At 48.0% G+C, this 14,914-nt stretch overlaps 1 protein-coding gene across 9 annotated transcripts in view; it reads left to right on the top strand.

The window, feature by feature from the left end:
• Positions 1-14,914, top strand: part of AUTS2 (activator of transcription and developmental regulator AUTS2) — a 1,126,706-nt gene that overhangs the window by 1,087,084 nt on the left and 24,708 nt on the right. For 6 of the 9 annotated variants that reach the window (XM_059693405.1, XM_059693404.1, XM_059693403.1 and 3 more), the window contains exons 7-9: positions 10,658-11,126; positions 12,375-12,628; positions 13,653-13,873. In XM_059693405.1, coding sequence (XP_059549388.1) covers positions 10,658-11,126; positions 12,375-12,628; positions 13,653-13,873 — 944 coding nt within the window. Of the gene's footprint in view, positions 1-10,657; positions 11,127-12,374; positions 12,629-13,652; positions 13,895-14,914 lie in introns of all 9 variants that reach the window. The other 3 variants (XM_059693401.1, XM_059693396.1, XM_059693397.1) reach the window with 2 other exon arrangements.

Below are 14,914 nucleotides of genomic sequence, written 5' to 3'. Positions count from 1 at the left end.
CTACAACCCAGGTACATGCCCTTGACCGGAATCGAACCCGGGACCTTTCAGTCCACAGGCTGACGCTCTATCCACTGAGCCAAACCGGTTTCGGCAAGACTTTTTTTTTTTTTAACCAAACATCTAAAATTATCATTCACTTTCAGTGCCCTGGTCCCACCTCTTGGAAAATTTCCAAAGTTAGCAGAGGGTGTCCTTGTTGTCTTAGGGTCTCAGGAACGCGAGTGGTGGCTTTGTTATGCTGACAGCCTTGTCCTTGGGTTTGCTCTTTGCTCAGGGCAGGCACAGCATGCTGCACACACACACACACACACACACACACGTTTGTTTGACAATCCTTTCAGATCCTTCCCTTGTTAGGACCCTTTGTGCTCATGTGCAAACACAGAAGTATCTGGTGAAACACTGAGTGTGCACTGGTGTTAAAGGTGGTTGTCCTTGGGGGTGTGCACCTGTGTGCACATAGTGTCGTGTGGGCACGTGGTCCACAGCCAGGCAGGGCTGATTAGAACAGGCCAGGAAGCTGCAACCTGTGGGGGTAGGTCGGTGGGCGCAGAGGCAGAGAGGCACCCAGGACAGGAGCCACGCAGGGGGCATTCTTGCCAGAGAGGCCAACTGACAAATACTGAGGCTGGCAGGAGGACACGAGACACGATAATGGGGTATGACTTTGAGGCCAAAATGTGACAGCTTGGGCTTTCTCTGACGTGGTATTTGGCACATTTCCAGTGTCCTCAGAAGTGACTGGAGATTTCCTCCTCTGCCTTGTTTCTCGTGCCGGGTGCCTACACATCCCAGAACACGATTCCGTTGAGTGGGGCCTGAGACGGGTCCCCCGGGCCAGTGCAGCAGGAACATACATGTTCCAGATAAAGGAGCGTCAGTCAATGAAATACAGTAGAGCTCTTCCTTAGCTCTCATTTCTACCCTTATCTCTGGCCCTTTCAGAGAACAGACACAAAGGTCAGCGCCACGGGGTCCTGACTGCCAATTCCATGTCCTTTTCCTCTGTGCTGTGTCCTCCCTCTTCAACCGGCGTGTCCTGGAAGGCAGGGGCGGGTTCTTCTCTGTATCTGTGTCCTCAGGCCCTAGCACAGTGCTGGGCAAACGAATCAGTCTTTTCTTGTATGAAGTGTGAAACACGAGGATCATATATGACTTTGACACTTCTGTGTGTTTTTTAGGGGGTTTTTTGTACCCCCACTTCCATCCCCAGTAGATCACAGCTTATTTCTCTCATTCTAATTTTTGTCCTTCATCATCATGGTCCTTCATTGCCGTTATTTGCTAGAGTCTGCAAAAGAATTAAACGTTTGCAAGCTTAGGGTGACCTTTAAGGTGCTTTGTTCTGTAGGTTGAAGCCATTCTGATGGGCTCTAGGCTGCTCAGTCACGGTTGATATTCCCCTTAAAGGCATATGGGCATACGCTTAAGGATTGATGCTTTTTGGTGTGAGGTTTACAGGGAATAAACTTGAAACAAGTTTAGATACACTCAGCTACAGTCTGTTGATTTTTCTTTAACCCCTGTCAGATTAACCTCTATCCTGGGTTAATCTGGCAAACTAGATAATAACCAAACTAGCTTCTCTGATAACAGCAGCCTCTAATCTGCTGGTCTCCACATGCTTTCCCAGTGGGCTGCTGCTGTCTTGGCAGATGCAACGACTTTTTTTTTTTTCCTATTTAGGATTTTGTTTTTACTAAGGAACCCTGGGGCCCTTAGAGGTTCGCCATACAGATTTCAAACCAGAGCTCAGCCTCCCAGATGGTAATGAATGTTGACACAAAATGACAAGTACAAAATGGAATCTCTTTGAGTCTTTCCAAGCACCCATCACTCCCCTGATCTCCCACTCTTGCAGTGTTTGGAAATTAATTTGCCTTGAACAAACAGTGGGTTTTCCTCAATTTGTTTGAATCTGCTAATGGAACAAACTGGTCTCCGTTTAATGATTTGAAGACAAGGGGAGAGGAGGAACATAAAGAGGAGTGTATGTTAGCGAAGGTAGACAGTCTGTAAAACACCACTGGAATGTAGTTTTCGAGGTAGAATCTAAAACTTGGGGAAAGGTAAAAATATTGCTAAGTTAATTGAATAGCACAATTTTTGTTTCAAAGGTATGCATCTTTGCTACAAGGATTTTTGTTTGAGGTAACAGAATAGACAAAACGTGTTTAAAGAATGGGTATTGATTCAAAGAAATTTGATGCTTCCATATGTTTTGGGGCTTTTCATTGTTGAACATTTCAACATTTATTGTTCCCATGTTTCTTTAATTTGAGCTCTGGGTTCTTATTTGGCTACAATCTTTATTCCTTCTGGGTGATGAGGTCTCTGTGGCTCTGTCATTTGGACAGATAAAGGGAGAAGTTCACTAGAAGATAGGATGATTTAAAAACAGGAGATGTCCTTTTCTAGATAATATGGATCAGACATTCAGAAAGATACAGATGGACGGAAGGAAGGAAGGATGGATGGGCGGATGGGTGGATGGATGGATGGATACCTTGCCTCATGGCCAGGGCCCCACATGGTTTTCTGGATGTCTTTAACACTAGATTGCCCAAGGAAGTCATTTTGACTGCTTTTTAATTTCAATTAGAAAAACAATTATGTATATAAGGACACAATGTCTTAGAATTTTGTGACTTTTTGTACAACATATAAATGGCGTTTATTAATAATTGTAGTTACCTCCCCCTCCTTCATTTCCGGTATGTATATATGTGTTATACCTATATTTCCCAAAAGCAGTCATTTTGACTGCTTGGGAAATTTTAAATAATCAAATGACTCTTATTATTGAATTGAGTAATAACAGTTCGGCTATGTATTGAAAGAACAGTTTTCATGTTTTTTCGATTACCGTCACATGATAACATACAAGTACATGATAAATTGTCGATACTTGATAAGTTGCAGTTGCTCAATAAGCTAAACTAGTAGTTGTTATTCGAATCTTTATGCAGTGATACTTGTTCTAATAAGTTGTTTATTTTATTTCTTTTGCGCCCTAAATTCATGAAAGAAATGTCGAATAGAAGTGAGTTACTGGAAAAGCTAAGGAACATAAGTGAAGAGTGCTCCGATATTATTCTTTCACAATGCAGTCATTTTGACTGCTTTTGGGCAATATAGGTATATACTAAGTTTCAGTCTTTCTAGTGTTAAGGCTCACTCATATTTGCTGCAGTAATGACTTTGTAGTGAGGAAGCTGTATGAGGGCTTTTTAATGGAGTATAAAGACGTGTGAAACCCAGAAGCTCAGAAATGTGCCTTGGGAGAGGTTTTTTCCCCTCCTCCTCCTCCTCCTCTACCAACAAAAATATTCACTATTTCCTTTCTGTCCAGATACACCAGGTAGAGCCAGTTAGGAATGCTAAGGAGTAGTTGGAAGGCTAATGCTCACCAGATCCTATCCTTATTTCCGAGAGGCAAATATTTGTCTGTCCTCTGGGTGAGAAGCTTTTTAAACAAAAATAAAAATCTAATAAAGTGGGATGGGAGGAAGTGGAGGAGGGAAAAGGGAGATAGAAAGAAAAAAAAAAAAGAAAACTTTGTGGCTTTGTCCATTATCGTATTTTAAAAGACTTGAACAGTCACTTTTTCAGTTGACTTCTTTTGGAGGTAGAGGTGTATTATCCATGAAGGGACTCATTTTAAAATATCCCCTTTTTTTCTTTTACAATAATAACACATATTCTCTATAGAAAATTCAGAACTCTTAAAAAGGCAACATCTAGAACAGCCGTGGGCAAACTACGGCCCGCGGAGCCGAAAGAGCGGAGGTTCTCTTGCTCTCCCCTCCGCTCCTTCGCCAGCAGCAGTGTTAACATGGCAACGTCGGGAAACACAGCCGCAGCTCCTTCTTCTGAGTCCAGTTTAAGAACCCATTGTGGCCCTCGAGTCAAAAAGTTTGCCCACCCCTGCTCTAGAGTCACTGGTTATTTCTGGGTGATAGGATTCCAGTGAACATTCTGATGTAAATCTTCCTGCTCTTTCTTCTCTTCCTCCACGTGTACATTTACACAGATAATCGCCAGTATTGAGACTGTGTACAGGGATGGTGGTGCACTTTAGAACTACTTAATAGTAACTTGGTCATGAAATATTTTCCATGGCATTCAATACATTCCTATAATAGTTTTGGGGAACTTTGATTACCTGCCTGTGTTGTGCATTACATTGTGGAAAGCGCTTAATATGACTTCATTTAATCTCCTCAACAACCTTTGAGGTGATTGCCTCATTTTTGCAGTAAATTATTGGATTTCTAGAAACAGTCGTTCATCATTGGGACATAATGCATCAAATCGGAACCCTACCAAACCCAGTGCCCTCTTGTCATAGAAGAAATATTTTATGACACACTCTGGTTCTTTACTTTGTGACCTGAACTATATCATTAACATGCTTTTCTATACACATAGTTTAAAATGTATATAAACCCTTAGGAAATGTAAAGGAGAAACGAGAAAGTAATTGTAATGACGATGACTTTAAGTACATAAATGCTTATTTATGAACACGAGAAGACAATGAAATGATCAGATACTTTAGTCTGTACATAGAATGGAATTCTGACTCATATAGGAACACTAGAGGCCTGGTGCACGAAATTCGTGCACTGGAGGCGGGAGGGTGTCCCTCAGCCCAGCCTGCACCGTCTCCAGTCTGGGACCCCTCGGGGGATGTCCGACTGCCAGTTTAGGGATCGGGCCTAAACCGGCAGTCAGACATCCCTCTCACAATCGGGAACTGCTGGCTCCCAACTGCTCGCCTGCCTGCCAGCTTGATTGCCCCTTAACCATTCCCCTGCCAGCCTGATCAACACCTAACTCAGTGGTTCTCAACCTTCTGGCTCTTTAAATACAGTTCCTCATGTTGTGACCCAACCATAAAATTATTTTTGTTGCTACTTCATAACTGTAATGTTGCTACTGTTATGAATCGTAATGTAAATATCTGATATGCAGGATGGTCTTAGGCGACCCCTGTGAAAGGGCCGTTCAACCGCCAAAGGGGTCACGACCCATGGGTTGAGAAGCGCTGGCCTAACTGCTCCCCTGCCAACCCGATCACCCCCAACTGCCCTCCCCTGCCGGCCTCGTCGCCCCTAACTGCCCTCCCCAGCAGGCCCAGTTCTCCCCACATGGGGGTGGCCATCTTGTATGAGGATGTGATCGTCAATTGCATATTACCTCTTTATTATATAGGATGGGTCATGGTAATTCAGATACTAGGACCAGCCTTACCATAGATGTCATAATTCCCCCAAATGATGGACTCTTGGTTGTTCATAACAAGATATAATAGACATAATGTACAACAGTTGCATTCCTAGAAAATCCAATATGTATTAAAACAATGCCACCAAAATGTGTTAATATGCAAAGTCAGATTTAGGTTCTGGGTTTTTCATTTCTACGAGTGTCCAGTGGGACTTCAGAAAGCAAAAACGTGAGAAAGCAAAACGAGATGTTGTGTGGGGTTGTCCTTCACATTGCAGTACATCTCATATTCCCAAGAGCCACGGTGCCTTCACTCACTGTGACAGCCAGACACCCCCAGATTGAGAGGGAGAGCCTCCACTTACAGGGCCTCGACCTGTCTCTTTTCTCCTGCACCAGAAAATGCCCTTGAACATAGACATTCTCTAAGCATTTTTGAGGATTCAGTTCTGGAATCTTCTTCTTTTTTTTTTTTTTTTTTTTTGTTCATTCCCAAGTATTACATGATTTCTGTTACTGTAGAGGGGATCCTTTTTTAAATTTTATTTTTCTGTTCACTGTTGCTGGTGTACAAAAGCTACCGATGTTTCTGGTTTTTCTTTATTTTAATTCCTTACTGAGCTCTTAGTAGTTCTAATATATATATATATATATATATATGTGTGTGTGTGTGTGTGTGTGTGTATATATATATATATATATATATATATATATATATATATATATATTAGCTAATTGTCTATGTTTTCTGACTAGAGCTTAATTATAGTTTTTATGAATAATACTTTTGGCTTCCTCCTTTCGTTGTATGTTTGCTGCTGGCTTTCTCTTTAAATGACATGGATAATTTGTTCCTTGCAGCTTCAGCCCACATTGTTGGTAACACTAGATGCACCTGGTGCCTTTTAGGAGGTCGAGGTGTTGATTATTGAGTAGTTTCCAGTTTACTCTTATGATCTAGTTTGTTTGTAAGTCAGTTTTAGTCATTTATGTTTTTCATAAAATTCATTTTATTTTCTAATGATTGAAACTTGCACATTACATTTTATTTTATATAAAATATACTCTCCATGTGTATACTCAAACCACTGTTCAAATTCCCTGTCTGGTTTGCTTTACTTCTTATTTTTGTCTTGTTCAGAATGTTTATAAATGTAAAACTAACGTTATTATAAAATTTTTAATCGGTAATGTGATCACATGATCCAAAATTTAAAAATATGTGTATGTGTGCAGTGCAATATCTCCCCCCCTACCCCCCCCCCCACACACACCCCAGTTCCTTATCTGTCTACTCGACTCTCCTCCCATGCCCCCACACAGGTACCTACTGCTGGGGTTTCTTGTGTATTCTTCCAGAGTTCATCTATGCATAAAGTGAAAATATATGTTCATTTTCTTCCATTTGTCCTAAAAGCTAGCATATGCTATACATTATCATACAGAGTTCCACATTCGTTTTTATAGCTGCAGTATTTGCCATGCTCTGGAGGTACCAAATGTATAAATAACCAGTCCCCTAATGATTACAACTTGAGTTGTTTCCAAACTTGCAATTCAAACCATGATGCTGAATGTGTCCATAAGCCAAATCCTTACACACCAGCTCAAGGGAACTCCCATTAGTTTTTTTGGCTAAATGTTGCCAAATTGCCCTCCTCAGTAGGGTTTACATTCTACTGGTAAAATATCAGAGGGCCCATTTTCCCCAGGGAATTGTATCAAAATCAAACAAATTGTTTCCTAATCTATCCTTAAGTTTGTAAAAACTCTGTGGTGTTTTGAGTCAAGCTTACTGAGGTATAATTTGCATGCAGTAAATTCACCCTTTCTACTGTATAGTATGCAGTGTAATTTTAAATTGCATGCCTTTTACTAGCATGTTGTGTTATTTTTATAATCACAAAAAGAGATTTTTGATTCTCAAAATGTAATGAATGGAACTTCTAAATACGACCAGTCTATTTGCACATTCTCATTTCTTTCAACCTCAGCAAATTTCATCCTTTGGCAAATTCAGAGCACACAGAGCAATACAAAATGATTTTTTAAAATGTATTCTTGCCACTTCTGGAGAAGCGCAGTAAGACAAATTGACTGTCCGGGTGGAAAAGCTTAACTGGGAAGATACATTTATTGAATAATTGAAAGGAAGAGGAAATGCATTACCGATTAGCTGCAAAAACGCTTGACATCTAATATGTCTCCTGTGTGCCCCCAGAGACCTGTGTAAATGGGGAGCCACAAAACCGTCTCAGCCCCAGTTCCTGCCAGGCCTCCAGGCCTCGAGCCTGTCGTTGTCTTGTTCAGAGCTCGCAGCCCCAGGACGTTGATGGAGTGAGGACAGCTTTTAGGTTCAGCCGGAGAGCAGTGTTCCAGCAACTCTTTGTAACTTTCCTAAGCCTTTACACAGTCTGGTTGTGCATAAATATGTTAAATGAATCCTGGAGTTACCATTGTCTGCTTTGTTTTAGGATTTTTGCTTCTTAGGAGGGGCAGCATAGAGTAAATCAGAAAAAAGGCTCTTGGTGGTGGCAGAGGTAGTGTCTGATTTATGAAATAGCCAATGGCCTCCGGCAAGCGAGTTCCTTAGTTCTCTGGGCTTCTGCACTGTCTAGTCCAGTGGTCGGCAAACTGGCCCCTTGAGTGTGACTCTTCCGCAAAATACAGTGCGATTGAAACTTCGTGGCCCATGCCACGGGGCCAAAGAGCTGCATGTGGCTCGTGAGTCGCGGTTTGCTGACCACTGGTCTAGTCAGAGAGGGTTGGATAAGAGCCTTGCCCATCACAGAATGGTCCACGCATCAGCATCACCTGGGAAGTTTTCAGAAAAGCAGGTCCTGGAGCCCCGCCCCCAAGCTCCTGAATCCTCATCTGCATTTTAATCACGTCTTCAGGCGATGTGTGTGCACATGGAAGTTTGAGAAGTGCTCAGATGGTCTCCCAGATTCTGGTCTAGTTCCAAAATCGGTGCCTTCTAGGTTCTTCTGTCATCCATCACAGACTGTCTCATAAACACTCCCAGGGTTTGCTGGAGAGGATTGGGTCTCCCTGTGCACTTGGTGGCTGTGGTGGCGGTGGCAGTGACTCCCAGGCTCACCCACTCCTCTTACTCCGTCGGCCTGTGTTTACGTTGGGACGGAGACATGGGCAACAGAGGAGACGCGAAAGCCAACCCCATTTGCCTTCTCAGAGCCCCGGGAAGGGAGCCCCAGCCTGTGCAGGGCCTCCTGCAAGTCTGACCGCATTGTCCAAATTCTAGAGGCTCATCCAGTAAAGAACCAGGGGATCACGCAGTCCCGCTAGATGCATGAAGTACTTCGGTATTTCAAACGTGCTTCCTTACCAGCATAGTCCTCTGGCGGTGTCCCCTGGAGAAGGAAACTTTATGCCAGAGCGGAACTTGGTCTAGACATTGGTTTTTGGAGGGAGATCATGAATTTGAATGTAAACTTAATGGGATAAAAAAGATTGCTGTCTTCATTCTTCACCAGCCCAGCCCAGAGAAAACAAAGCCGTACAAAAGGAGAGCCATGTCCCTGCCACTGGAGCAGGCGTGACCGTCCTAAATTAGCGGCCAAAGGGTGGCGAGTCCTGCTTGTGCACCCGGACCTTCTCGTTGAGGAAATGGAAAATCTCTCTTATTCTTTTGTGCTGTTAGGAGTCTGCCCCAGGCCTAACTGCCAGCCCACAGTGTATGCAGCCTGTGATTTTCAGTGAGCTCATGTGATTACTCGCTATGGAATACCTTGTGAAAACGATAGAAAACACACAGAGGGAAGCAGAGCCTGGGTGGGGGGTCTGCGGACAGAGCATCGTCCTTGTGGTTGAGGAACTCTTCTGTCTGTCTGTCTGCATCAAGGATCTTGGCGTCCTCTTCCCAGCCCTCAGGTTGGAAACAAAGGTTTTGGGAATTCACAGAACGTCAGCTTATCATAAGCAAAAATCTTCCTGGAAAGATTCTCAAGACGGCACCCGATGGAAATACATCCGAGCAGATGTCGGAAGTCGGAGTTACTTCTCTCAGGCCCTTCCTGGGTGCTTGTTCCTTCCGTACCTGAAGCCGGTGCCTGTGTCCCTGTGAGTGCCCCGCGGCCTGAAGACGGCCACGTTCGTATTAGCCAGAAGTGCACTTGGTTGTCAACCCCGTTTGGTCGGCCTTTGTGCGTGTTACATAGGTTAGATCTCTGTCACCAAAAGAACATTGGAAATAATGGATTGCTTTGAAGCACGTTCCGGGAAGCAAGATGAGAAGGGCGGACACACGAATGTGTCACCAGAGGTTTACCGGGCAGCGAGGACACTGTGTGTGCTTCACGCTGGATCCGGTGAGATGGGACCAGAACGTTGTGCCCGAAGCAGTTCATGTAGGAAGGCCTGGGCACACCCTCACTGCAGAGGGCAGTGGGGGCTACTCCCTCTTACCAGTTGTGCAGTAATAAAAGACTGGATATTTTTTGCACAAAAATGTGGGAAAGAGCCTTTTTCCTCCAGGTGTGTACAAAAGCACTCACTCATAAATAGGGTCATTTAAAAATATTTAATGCCGTGTTTGTCTGTCATTATCCTGTTAGGGAATTTTATGGAATTTGACTGATGGAATAATCAACCCCTACACTAGATGTGGCCTTGACCTTTTGACCCTTGGAGGAACACGTCTTTTAAGTTCGTACAGGAGCGTCTGTTTTCCACATTTCTTTCACGATTGTAGAATTTTGCTTAAATATTACATCGAGTCTCAGGCTCCGCGTCGTCACGTGGGTGAGCGCTCCCGGTGTGGCCGGGAGGGTGGGTGGGATCCTTCAAATGCTCCAGCAAGTGTAGTTGCCGGTAAATTCGACTTAAGTTCACGCTTGCACTTTTGGTCTCGGATGTTGCCGGGATCAGTTGCTAAGCATTAGAAGGCTTGATGCTTGACGGGAAGGCTAGCACTTGCTTGACAAAAAATTATTTCACTAAAAGTCAGGGTGTCTCGTCTATCAAAGTGGAAAGTGGGGAGGGAGGCAAGGCCAAGAAGAGACATCTGTGTGCGGTTAAATAACCTTTGCTGCATTTGCTGTTGTTGAATAACCTTTGCTTTGCTGCATTTGCTTTTGGGAACACTTACCTTTTGTATATCCAAAACCTATGTTTGTTTTTTAAACAGAAAAACGAACTTGTCGGCTATTATTCTTAATTCTGCTTCCTAAAAGGCTTTATCAAGATTAAGGAAAACATTCATTTTTCAGACTCAGGGGGGGGGCGGGGGGGGAACAAAAGCTGCCCCCCATCCTCCTCATCTCTGCAGGTGGCGGAACCCAGACAGGAAGCTCGGACTTGGCTGAGTGGGGACAGTTCGCTCTGGTCTCGGGGTTGCTTCTCCTCCTGTTCCACACTCACTGTCACTCATTGCCTGTCCTTCTGTCTTTGCTCTCCTCTACAGATTCGGAGTTGGGTGTTGGCACACTTCCTGAACACAACAGCCAGGATGCGGGGCCGATCGTCCCCAAGATATCTGGTCTAGAGAGAAGCCAGGAGAAGAGCCAGGACTGTGGCAAAGAGCCGATCTTTGAGCCCGTGGCGCTGAAAGACCCCTCCCCGCAGGTCCCGCAGCCACCGCCCCAGCCCCAGGCAGAGCCCCAGCCCAGAGCTCCCGCTCAGGACCCTGACTCTGTGCAGCGCCCCGAGGCCCCGCCTCAGCCCCCACGACCGAGCACACAGCCACCTCAGGCGCCCCCCGAGGCCCAGCTTCCACCGGCCCCCAAGCCTCCCGTGCAGAGGCCGCCGCGGCTGCAGTCCCCGCAGCTGCTGCACCAGAGCCTGCCCCCTGTGCAGGCCCACCCCGCCTCCCAGAGCCTGCCCCAGCCCCTGTCGGCCTACAACAGCAGCAGCCTGAGCCTCAACAGCTTAAGGTGAGCCAGCCTGCTCTGCCTCTGCCTGCCCTTTGCCATCTGCTATGGGGCGAGCCGGAAGCAGCAGCGGGGAAGAGGCTCCTGGGAGACGGGAGCTTCCTTGTTGAAAACATTGTCACTGTGTTCTCTCCGAAGTAGAGACAGGAAGGGACGGGGAGGTGGGACTTGGTCTCCTGGGAGGGGACAGCTTGGGTTGGGTAGTGAGGACATTGTAAAGAACTGCAATGTCTGCAGGCTCCTGAGGGAGAAGGCAGGAAGGAGAGGGATGGGGAAGAAGCAGAGCTGGGTGCCGTGCCTGGAGCCTCGAGGGTGAGGCGGGAGTGGAGACGTGAGGCCCAGCAGCGAACCCTGGGGGTTCAGTCTCAAAAGGGCCTCTGCGGAGGGAGGGGGTTTGAAAGGAGCTGCTCTCACGGCGGCCGGGAGGATGGCACTGAGGGCTCGTCTGGTTTGAGGTGGGTCAGGCAGTTGGAGAAGAAACAAGCTGGGTGTTCACAGAGAGGCTTCCTTAGGGAGACCCAGGCCCTCTTCCGTCTTGTTCGGCCAAATGGCAAAGCAGAGTGGAAAAGCTAGCCCAGAGGAGAGCTGCGGAGGACAGGGAGGCGGGAACGTGTTGTCCCAGGGTGGTAACTCTACCTCACGCCTCATGGGCTTGGTGTCTTTGCTGTTGCTTTCCTGGCCACGGTCTGGCCCTGGCCCTGGCCCTGGCGTTCAGGGGCTGGCTTTCCCCTCTCCGTGACAGGTGAGGACACAGCCAGGCTGGGGGCTGTACCTTCCCCGTGGGCCAGGCCCCCCTCTGCCCAAGGCCATATCCGTGGCCTCCAGAAGGTAGAGGTGACAGGGAAGCCGAGAGAAGTCTGTGCGACTTCATTTCCGAGGTGGTGTCGGACAGGGTGAATGCAAGTCCTCGCTCTCGCTCCCTTGGTTCATTGTTGCTGTATAGGAAGCGTGGCTGGTGCAGGGTGGGAAGGCGGGGGCCTCTAGGGACAGAGTTGAGAGCCTGACCGCTGAAGGGGGAGCGGTTGGGTTTGGGGCCGAATCGCTGTCCCGTCAGAGTCGCCGTGTCCGCAGGTGGCGGCAGGTGCAGGGGAGGCGTGAGCTCAGGAGAGGCTGCTCGTGCGCACAGGGCGGGGTCTCTGAGGAGGGGCAAGAGAAAGGCATTGAATGGCTCTGAGCAGGGAGACGGGATTTTTTTATTAAAGAAAATTAATTGCTTGCCTCTTTCTTCCTTTCTCCTTTGGTCTCCAACAGCAGTAGCAGAAGCAGCACTCCTGCCAAGACTCAGCCGGCCCCTCCTCACATCTCCCACCACCCCTCAGCCTCCCCGTTCCCCCTCTCTCTGCCCAACCACAGTCCACTGCACAGCTTCACGCCCACCCTCCAGCCCCCCGCACACTCCCATCACCCCAATATGTTTGCCCCTCCCACTGCTCTGCCTCCTCCACCACCGCTGACATCAGGGAGTCTGCAGGTCCCCGGACACCCGGCCGGGAGCACTTACTCAGGTAGGACGGGGGCCCAGGCCCTGCTCACTCTCCCTCGCCGGCAGCCTCACCCCCTGTCCCCATTGTCCATCTCTGATCGCTGGGTTCTGTGTATTTGGGATTTTCAGTTTTGTTGGGCGCCACCTTGTCATCAATCCTTTGTGGGCTGAGACTCGGCATAAACAGGTACTAGCACCCACGCCCACATAGCACAGGCCGGGCAAACAGGGCACGCCAGAGAGCCGCTGTGTTTGGAGCCATGAGTTAAGTGAAACACGGCTGCTATGCCCTGTCGTCCGCCTCCCATGCAGCGACCAAGGCTTCCCAGGCCCGTGTCTGCTCCATTCGGGCTCTTGGACGCAGCCTGGCTTACGGGGTTTCTTCCAGGTGGACAGGGCCTTCTGGCTCCGGGGTGGGCAGGTGCACTTGTTGTAACAGGGCATCCCAGAATTTTAAGGACAGGCCTATATTAGATATTGGGTCCTTTTCTCCTCACCTGTGTGTGTTAATCAGGACCAGTGCCCATTTCGGGTCCATGGCAGCTATGTTAGACCTACTACAGAGAGTCGTCACACAGGTTTACCCTTGAGGAGGCACATGAGCTCTGCCGTGTAAACAGTTGGCGGTTATTAATTAGCACGCCGGTCACTGTTCTTAAGCACTTACTATGTTGATTCCTTTAACCCTCAAAATAAACCCCTGAGGTAGTCAGGAGTGTCCCAACCGATTGATGAGGAAGCTGAGGCACAGATGGGTGGTGAGCCACGCCCAGGGTCACTCGGCTGGCAGCCACAGAGCTGAAAGCTGACCTGGGACGTTGGCCTGGAGTCTGTCAGTACACCACAGTGACAGACAAGCCCGAGACAGCAGGAGGCTGGGCCCTGTTAACATCAGCCTCCATCTGAGGCCCCGGCTGCACCCCCAAGAGCCCCGTTCCTGTGCCTCCACTCTGGTCCCTCGTTGCTCAGGCATGAGGACGTCCTGTTCTGAAGGAAATGACTGCTGCAAGGACAGGTGCCATTCTGCCCCTCCCCTTCTCTTCCAGAGCAAGACATCCTGCGACAGGAACTGAACACGCGCTTCTTGGCCTCTCAGAGTGCTGACCGCGGGGCCTCCCTGGGCCCGCCGCCCTACCTGCGCACCGAGTTCCACCAGCACCAGCACCAGCACCAGCACACGCATCAGCACACGCACCAGCACACCTTCACGCCGTTCCCCCACGCCATCCCGCCCACCGCCATCATGCCGACGCCAGCACCTCCCATGGTGCGTACCCCAGGCAGAAATGTGAGGATAAGTAGAGCACGGCTCCTTATGCAGATGGCGGGGTTGGAGTGGGCGGCCGGGCAGGTGATCGGAGGGGGCGTGCCAGCGCCTGGGGGCTCCTTGGGCCTTGTCTGTGTTGGCTGGAAGGAAAGGGAGTGCCTGCTGCAGCCAGCACTGACCTGGGCCTGAAGGAGGAACTTGCCCAGAGTTCTGTCCGGCACGGTGGGTGCGTTTTATTCTAAGTGCCCTCGGAGTGGTCACATCCCGTGTTGGCAGTGAACTTGACTTACAGGGCAACTTTATTTTCTTGAACATGCTGGGGGTCACCACCAGATAAATCTCTCTGTCAGTGCTTTGCACCCATACTAACAATTCAATATTCAGAGAGTGCCAGGGGCAGGAAGAGGCATGAAGAGGCAGGGTAAAGGGGCTGCCAGGAGACTTGGACCACATGGGGTACTCTGCCTTTTCAGATGCTGGAGGTTTTTAATTTCTTGTATTCTATAAGATGGTGCAGGTCTGCTATTGTGCTCTGTCGGCAAGGGGTCAGGTAGCCATGCACCCTGCAGGGACAGAGCCCAACCCCAGTAAGAGGTATCGCTGGCCATGACCGTGGCCTTAGTCTTGACTGGGGTCTAATGCATGCTGGGAGAAGCAGCTCGGACTTTTTGTAACTTAAGATCCATAGTGACATGCTGTATTAGGATGCTAAGTCTCCTGAAACCGAGCCCTGTCCACAACAGTGAGTAATAGAGTGGTTTGCTTAATTTTTGTTACTATCAAATACTTGATTTTAAGGCAGTTAATATAGGCATTGTGAGAAGAGATTCCATTCATGGTTTTAAAATAAGTATGTTTTTAAATATTTTTATTGATTTCAGAGAGGAAGGGAGAAGGGAGAAAGAGATAGAAACATTAGTGGGAGAGAATCATTGATCGGCTGCCTCCTACACACCCCCTATTTGGGATTGAGCCCGAAACCTGGGCATGTGCCCTGACTGGGTGTCGAACTGTGACCTCCTGGTTCACAGGTCGACTCTC

This window comes from Myotis daubentonii, chromosome 4 (assembly GCF_963259705.1).
Source record: "Myotis daubentonii chromosome 4, mMyoDau2.1, whole genome shotgun sequence".
In the NCBI taxonomy this organism is placed as follows: Eukaryota; Metazoa; Chordata; class Mammalia; order Chiroptera; family Vespertilionidae; genus Myotis; species Myotis daubentonii.
Note: the sequence above shows the minus strand (reverse complement) of the source record. Positions and strands in the feature narration are given on the sequence as shown.